This window comes from Microtus oregoni, unplaced genomic scaffold (assembly GCF_018167655.1).
Source record: "Microtus oregoni isolate MIOR12 unplaced genomic scaffold, Mior012 000050F_ref0000143, whole genome shotgun sequence".
In the NCBI taxonomy this organism is placed as follows: Eukaryota; Metazoa; Chordata; class Mammalia; order Rodentia; family Cricetidae; genus Microtus; species Microtus oregoni.
Window position 1 is genome coordinate 10251912 of NW_024543256.1, and position 8607 is coordinate 10260518.

The following is an 8607-nucleotide window of genomic DNA, read 5'->3' on the forward strand; positions in this document are numbered from 1 at the left end:
TGAAGCATCTCCTTTGCCTTCACAGGTTTAATAGTTATTTTGATAGCCTCGTATGAGATAGGCTCTCACTTGGTGGTCCTGGCTGGCCTCAGTTGGCTGTCCATAAAGACAAGGTTGGCCACTAAGTCAGAGATCTGCCTACCTCTTCATCTAGAGTCCTAGGTCGAAAGGAGTGTGCCACAGTACCCAGTGCTCTGCGTTATCTTTTAGTGCTTCTTTTATGATAAAATTAACCTCTGTCCTTAATGGGGATGGGGGTCATATGAGAAAATGAAAAATCTCAAGTCCCACCACACAGAGACAGCCACTATTTCTCTTGGGTCTATGTACTTGCACAGTTTTCCTTGTATGTAAATATTCTATGTGATGATTTTGTTTTCAAAAATGGACTGATACTGTATCTATGGTTCTGCACACTGCTATCTTTATTATTTTACAGTACACCATGAACACTTCTTCCATGCACATGGGTGAAAGTCCATTACTAAAAGACATAGTGCTGTCTGCTGGTAACAAGAGTGACACCTAAAGGAAAATATCAGCACAGGGTTGAAGCACAGAGCCTGGCAAATGCCTGCCAGGGAAAGCAGGGCTGGCAATATTTCCCATCAGAGAAATCAGAAGGAAAGGCCAAAGGCATTAAACAAAGGGAGCGTCGTCCAAGTCCTTCTGGCCCCTGCCTCCTCCGCCCCTCACTCCCCTGACTCCGCGTTGGCCCCTGGGAACTAGAGCATCCTGTGCAGAATCTCTTGGCAACCAGGGAAAACCTCCCATTCTCTGCCTCTTCCTCAGCTCTTCCTGCGCCCTGGTCACATCTGCAGACTCTCTCATCATCTCCTCACTGCTGACATGCCTGTCCTGGAAGTCCTCCTGGGAGTTCTTGGGAGAATCCTCTGTTTTTCGCTTGGCTTTCCGCGGCACGTAATCTTCAGCAGGGCGCTTTTCAGCAGCCCGCGCCTCACTGGCTGGCTTGCCCTCTCCTTGGCGCTTGCCCTCCCCTTCAGACTTTCCCTGATTTTCTGGCTTCCCCTCACTTTTCTGTTGTCCCTGCTCACCTGGCCCTCCCTCCTCTAGCTTCCCCTGGCGTGCAGGCTTCCCGTCTGCATCGGACTTGTCTCTGTCTGCGTTTCCTCCTTCTTCTGGATTTCCTTCATCTTCTGCCCTTCCCTTGTTTTCTGGCTTTCCTTCGATTTCTTTGAAGAACTTTTCCATGTTGCGATTTTCCTTTGCCGCTTGTCCTAGAAGACAAAGAAAAAACACTAAGGGCACTCCAGCTGGGCACAAGCTTTTAACAGTTGCTTTCCTTGATTCATAGCTCTGCCAACCCATCCTAATCCACCTTTCAGGTGGACTTTTACCCGTATTGTTCTTTTTCCTTTCCCTACACACTTCTTACATATACACATGAACCAACTTGGCAGGAAATTCCAAGGGTGTTTCTCCCTACCGTTAAAGCTCTTAAAGCGATGTGCTAAGAAGGAACTGCAGAGAATAGTGGTTTCTGAACTTCGTTTTCTCGCTGCCCACAGAGACGCTAGCTGTGTAGTTTCAACTTACAAAGAACTGCAGGAATCGTGCAGGACATTCTCTCTCTCTCTCTCTCTCTCTCTCTCTCTCTTTGCTCACCCTCTCACGTATAAAAAAAAGTGTACATAGATTTCAGGGGTGTTCTGATACCCTCAGAGAACATTCTTTCTCCTCACTTTCAAAGCCTCCTCTTTAGCCTCACCAGCGATAAAAGATCGCATTCTCTTAGGGTCTCGCCATGTGTCTGGAACTTGCAATAAAGAGAGTTGAAGACAGGAGGGAGGCAAGCAGTGCCCCCCCCCTCAGCTTTCACTCTACTTCTGGGGGTGGCAGAATGCATTCCTTCTCCCACTAACCTGCACTGATACTGCAGGCCTTTCCTTTTCTTAGCTTGATCGGTGCCCACGACCACAGACCTGAAGACCTGTGGGAAGAGATAAGAATCAGGTGGTGAATGCAGGATTAGAAATCTGAATGACTGGCAAGTAGTACGAGGAGTCTTTGTCAAAACGTTCCCAATTCCTCCCTCCCACCCCATCACCATTTCTCGGTGTTCTCGCATTTTCTTCCACACCTTTTCCTTTAACAGTTTCCCGTTTACTTGTCCCGAGCTATGGAACTGAAAAAAATGACTTCCAAAACGTTTCTCGGAGTCTGAATTTCCTTTCCAAACCTACTCTCAGTGATTTCACTGAAATGAGTGACAGGCAGGCCTGTGAAAGGCAGAAAGCTGGGCTGATAGGTGCCGCTTCACTCAGGTCTCTCTGGACCAGTCCCCTGGCCCCGCCCCCGCCCCCTCCCCGGGGGCCCTTGCTAAAGCGTAGCGCGATACTTTTCTGAAAACGTAGCTATTAGAAGGAGGAGGGGGCAGGGCAGACGTAACCACAGCACTTCACTCACGCCTTCCTCCTCACAGACCCAGAAAAAACAGCTTTCTACAATGAAAAGGAAAAATTATTTCTAATTTCTAACATTTGGGTCTGCGATATCTCCTTTGAACCCTTCCTATTAAGAAATCACCCCCTACCTGGGAACTGAGCATCATCCCAAACCTCTGTTTTCCTTCTACGTAGCAACCCCCACCCTTGGTCCCCTTGGCCTTCCATTTTGGGCTCCAAAATGGTTGAGGGATGGAGAAGAAAGAGAAAGGGAGAATTCAAGCCTTGGCCTGGGGTAGTCATCTTCCTCAGCCTGGAGTCAGGCCTGTGCCCCTCCTCTACTACCTAAAAGGGATTAGGCCATCACCACCCCCACTCCCTTGCTGTCGCCTCCCCCGCCCTCCTCCTCTAAAAAGACATTTGTCACTCAATCACTGTTCCGATTGGCATTCTATACCTCCGATCTCCCTCCAATGACCCTGTCCCCGTCCCCATCCATTTCCTGCACCTGTAATCCTTTCTGGTCTTAGCCTCCTGTCATGCCTACCCAGCGTCTGCAGGCACTGAAGGATTGGGAGCTATCCAGGGAAATGACTCCTTCTGCCATTAGCCCACGTTTCTCCAAGGATATAAGAGCTGCTACCCCCAACAGACACAATATTCTGCGTCACAATGAATGGGTTTGGAAAGGGGGCGGTATCTTAAACGCAGACAAAATTCTCTGCTCTGTAGCCGCTGTCCATTACCACCCCTCCCTCAGAAATCCCTGGCTTTTACCAACCTGCCGGGCTATAGGGCAGCTGCCCCCCCTCTGTTGCTCAGTTTCAAGCCTGCCTTCCTCCACGGAGATAAGGATCTGGCGGCTGCTGGTACCTGGGAGAGAGGGACTTCTGCAGAAGGCTGCTCCTGATCACGTGACAAAACGTCACCAGTGGGCTCCGGTCCCTAGTTCCCCTCCCCAGCATCAGAAAGTGCGTCAGGAGCCAGCCTACTTTCCCCCTAGCTACCCCCACCACCTTCTGTCCCTTCCCCCACAGCATGAGGCCTTGTCATTCATTCTGTTACTTGCAAATCCCAGGGGCCAAATATGGTTCGTCCAGTGGCATGTGTTTAGTCCTGTGTGGTTATTAGAGAGATGCTGCATCCTCTCCTACCAATGCCGCCCCCTAAGATCTCAGAGGATTTGGGGGACCGCTTTTTTAAAATCCCAAATCATGCACTCCTTGAATCCACTTCCTTTCTCAGTCACCGATGTTCGTTCTGCACGCAGTCTTCTTTGTACCTGCACATAAAGGGCACAGGGTGGATCCTTTGGAAGAGAAGCCAGTTGTCGAACAGAGATATTCTTTTTTTAATAGTTTTTTTTTTAATTTCACTTACTCTGCTGAACACGAGTTATTCTCATAGGCACAAAACTATTTCATTTAAAATAAAATGTTTGAGATAGAGGGGAAAATAGGTTTTCAACTTTTCTACTCAGAAGACCTGTTTGTAACTGAATGGAATTGGCTACAGATAAAATTCCTGTAACTTCTTTTCATGGGGAGCTGGTACTGTTGTGTATTGTTTTTCAGAAATATTTACCTTCTGTTCCCAAACAATTGGTAAACGATAGGAAATATCTAATGATTGACACAATGCCAATTTTGAAAATTGGAACGTGGTTATTTCATTCAACTTGGGGAAAAGAAAGAACTATGGAACCCAGGTATTCCAGGTTATGGGACTTGCAGAAAGTTTGTCTCATCCATTCCTTGTGAAGAGACAAGGAAGGTATCGCTTCCCTCTCCCTGCCCATGTTTCACAGCTTCTCCTCTTTTTTCCTGCATCCGGGCACTTGAATGTGTTGGTAACTTCAAAAACTAACTAAATAAATAAACTATGGAGTAGTTGACACAGGTGGCCAATTTAATAAATGCCTTTGATCCATTTCCTCTGAATTCCCACCAGGATAAGTCAGCCCCAGCAGAGAAGAGAGGAAGAACAGATCCCCCTCCTGCAGCTCAGGGTTACCATGAAGCCTAGAGAATGAATTGCTGCAGGGAGAGAGCCCTCAGACCTGTCTTCTTCCTGTGGTTATTCACAATGCTTGGGTAAAAGCGTCCCTACATGCTGCCTTCTCCCTTCCACTTTACTAACTAGGAAGGGATAGCTTGTAAGGTCTCTCAACTCTGTTATCTTCACCGCCAAGGTACCTGAAAAGTGCCTAGCCATCCTGCAGGGTTTCTGACTACAGTCTATACTCATATTCTGGTACTTTCTGACTTGGTATTTGACATCCTGACCATACAGGTTGACCTAGGCCACATGTTCCAAACTGACCACCCAAGATAGTATACAAGGTGCAAATGTGTAGGACTTAGTGGAATTGTATTCACTTTTGTAGGAAGATCTGTGCCATAGGATTCTAAAGATAATGAGGATATGTAAGCAGGTTGACATAATGAGGAAGCAGGAACTAAGAGTTTGAGAAAAGAGAAGACACTGTGCATGAACGCTACTGGGGAGAGGAGATACAGAACGCTCATTTATTCCTTGAGTTCAGGCATTTTTCAAACTATGAAGCCCTTAAAACTACATTCAAAATTATATACATAAGCATAAGATATATAGCTTTTATTTGATGGATACATTTGATGAGAATAGACTCTGTTGGTTATTATTTAATAGGCTGAGATGACTTTGTGGGTAAAACCACCTGTTGTACAAACTTGATAACCCTAGTTTGACTTCAGTTTAATTCCAGAACCCATGTAAAAAACCTAGATGTAAGTCTGGAGAGATGGCTCAGTGGTTAAGAGCACTGACTGCTCTCCCAGAGGACCTGGGTTTAATTCCCAGCACCCACATGGCAGCTCACAGCTGTCTGTAACTCCAGTTCCATGGGATCTGACACCCTTACAAACATGAAAACAAAACATTAATGCGCATGAAATTTAAAAAAAGAGAGAGAGCCAACCCATACTGAAAAGTCTGGTGAGAGAACTAGTGCAAGTAGGTCAAGGAACTCTAGATATCACTCACACTGGGGTAAGCTTAAAAACAAGACAAAACAAAACAAAACAACAAAACAAGAACTCCTAAGACTAGTTTAGAGTCAGAGACAGGAGAATTGCCCAGAAGTCTGTGGGACAACTAGCCTTGAGCACACTGCATGGCAGAAACAACAAAAGAAGACTTGCCTCAGTCATGTGGATGAAGACAGACTCCTTAAATCTCTCCTCTGACCTCTGCCATGGCACAAGCACATCCAAATTCATCCCAATCTTCTCTCTCTCTCTCTCCCTACCTCTCTCTCTCTCTCTCTCTCTCTCTCTCTCATAACAAACAAAATAGAAATAAAACTTGAAATATTCAAAGGTGTATATAATATATAAAACGATGAAAGTCACTGGTCTAGAGAACGGGTAAGTACACACATTACTTCTAAAACCAGTTATCTTTATTGTTCTTTGTAAGGAAAATAGATATAATATCAAATTAACAATTATAAAATGTGGAATTCAGTAGTATATAGTATATTCAAAAAATTGTGCAACCCTAACTTCTACCATTATGCAATACTTTCATTAGGCCCTAAACAGCCCCTATGTCAAGTAGGCACATTCACAGTTCTCTCTTTTCAGTCCCTAACAATAATTCATTTCCACTTTCTGTCTCTGTGGTTTAATATAGTCTTTGTATTTCATATAAAATAAATTATTAAATACACAAACTTTTGATCTGAATTATTATCTTGCTTTACATAGTGTTTTAAAAATTGATTCACATTTTAAATAATATATTTTATCCCTTTTATAAGTGAATGTTTTATTGTATATTTATACTACATTTTCTTTATTTGTTCATGTGTTAATGGTATTTGGGATATTTCTATTTATTTCTGAAAACACTGTAACAAAAAAAATGAAGGAAGGGTCTATCTATCTATCTATCTATCTATCTATCTATCTGTTTATTTTCAAGACAGTATTTCTCTGTGTAACAACTCTAGCTGTCCTGGAACTAGCTCTCATAGACCAGGCTGGTCTCAAACCCACAGATGTCTGCCTGCCTCTGTCTCCTGAGTGCTGGGATTAAAGGCATGCACCACCAACATCCAGCAAGGAATAGTTTATTTTAACTTACAGTTCAAGGTATAGTACTTCGTAGGAGGGAAATCAAGGAAACAAGAGCTTGAAACAAATGGTAACATTCCATCCTTGATGAAGAAACAGAGTGGAATGAACGCTTATTGATGCTCAATTGCCTCTCCATTTATACAGTACAGGATTCCTGCCAGGAAATGGCATTACTCACAGTGAGAAGTTCTTCTCATCTCAGATAAAACAATCGAGATAGGACCCATGGGACTTCATAAAACTAAAAAATTATTTGGTATAGTAAAGGCAATAATAACTAACTAAATGAGGAAGAAGCACCCAGAGTGGGAGAGAATATTTGCCAGCTATAGAGGATTGATATGCAGAATACATAAAAAACTCAGAAAATAAGAGTCACATAAAACACATGATCTGATTAGAAAAATGGGGTATAGCTCTGAATGGAGAGTTTGCAAAGGAAGAAACAAAAATGGCTAAGAAATACCTTTAAAAGTGCTCATCATCCTTAGCAACTAGGGAAACGAAAACCAAAACAACTTTGATATTTCGTCTTCTCTCAGTCGAAATGGCAAAAATCAAGAAAACAAATAAGTACAAATGCTGCAGGAGATTCAGGGAAAAGGGAACCCTCATGCACTGTGGGTGGGATTTCAAAAGATGCAGCCACTATGGAATAAGTATGGAGAAGTTTCAAAGAACTAAATGTAGATCTGCCATAAGACCCAGCTATACCACACACCTTAGCATGGGTCTAAAAGACTAGACATTCTACTTCAAAAATACTTGTTCAGCCATGTACACTGATTTTCTATTCACTATAGCTAGGGAATGGAAGAAGTTTTAATGTCTTTCAACCAATAAATGAATAATGAAAATGGTGTACATACTCATGGAATACTCTTCGCCTGTAAAGAAAAATGAAGCCCTTAAATCTGAAGATAAATAGATGCAACTAGAAAGTATTACATTGAGTGAGGTAATCTAGATCCACAAAGAGAAATGTCTATATTCTCTTATTTGCTGCTCCTAGCTCTGAATCTACAGAGCTGAATGTATAACCTGGAGCAACCATAGAAATCAGGAAAGTAGACAGAATTCAATACAGAAACCTCCACGTGGTAAAAATGCAGACAGCATCTTAGAACAACCGAGCTCCAATTTATACATCTACAACATGACGTTCAGGAAACATTGAAGAAAGGAGTGGAAAGAGTATGAGAGTCAGAGAGGATCAGAATGTCTGCTAAGAGCTAGTGTTCTATATTTCTGATAAGGAAGCGGGACCCATGAAATGTCAACCCTATGGCTGGTTACTTTTAAAAAGACCTTAAAAATGACAGCACCAGTTGGCATGTACATGTGAATGGGAGAAATCTCAAAAATCCCCACTCGTAGATGAAGGGTTACAGCCAATGAGTAGCTATTGTGGTGGTTTGAATACGAATACTCCCATAGGCTCATATGTTTGAATGCTTAGTCACCAGGAAATGACAGTTTGAAAGGATTAGAAGGATTAGGAGGTGTGGCTTTGTTGGAGGTAGTGTGTCACTGTAGATCAAGTTGTAGAACTCTCAACTACTTCTCCAGCATCTTGTCTGCCATGCCTGCTACCATGATGATAGTGGACTAAAACCCTGAAATTGTAAGCAAGCTCCCAATTAAATGCTTTCTTTTAAGAGTTTCCTTGGTCATGGTGTCTCTAAACACAAACAGAACAGTGACTTAGAGTTGGAGAATCAGTCTTCTCCAGGGACAGTCCCATGACAGATAACTCAGTCCCAAGAGTTAGATGTGAACACATATACATACTAGTGATATTAAAGGGACTCAGTAGATTGTATTTATAAATTTGTGTCTGTAAGTAAAAATAATTAGAGAATAAGTGGCCATGAATTGAATGGGTGTCATAGTGGGGGGCACAGGAGGAGCAGGAAGGAAGAGAGGAATAGAGAATGTTGTCAATACAGTACTCATATAAAATTTTCAATAAATACTAGGGTTCGAAAATGATAAGCCTTTTTTTGGAAATATTTTGCATTTTTGAATTAATCCCAGAGCCTCAGGCATGGTGTGCAAATGTCTACCCATGAACTTTTCAA

At 42.9% G+C, this 8607-nt stretch overlaps 1 protein-coding gene across 1 annotated transcript; it reads right to left on the reverse strand.

The window, feature by feature from the left end:
* Window positions 1–461: 461 nt before the first annotated feature.
* LOC121437194 (transcription elongation factor A protein-like 5) lies at window positions 462–1951 on the reverse strand. Its single transcript, XM_041637046.1, has 2 exons — window positions 1884–1951; window positions 462–1238 (listed from the first exon to the last, which is right to left on the reverse strand). The coding sequence occupies exon 2, from the start codon at window positions 1210–1212 to the stop codon at window positions 640–642; it is 573 nt and encodes a 190-aa protein (XP_041492980.1). The 5' UTR covers window positions 1213–1238; window positions 1884–1951; the 3' UTR covers window positions 462–639.
* Between the last annotated feature and the right edge of the window lie 6656 nt (window positions 1952–8607).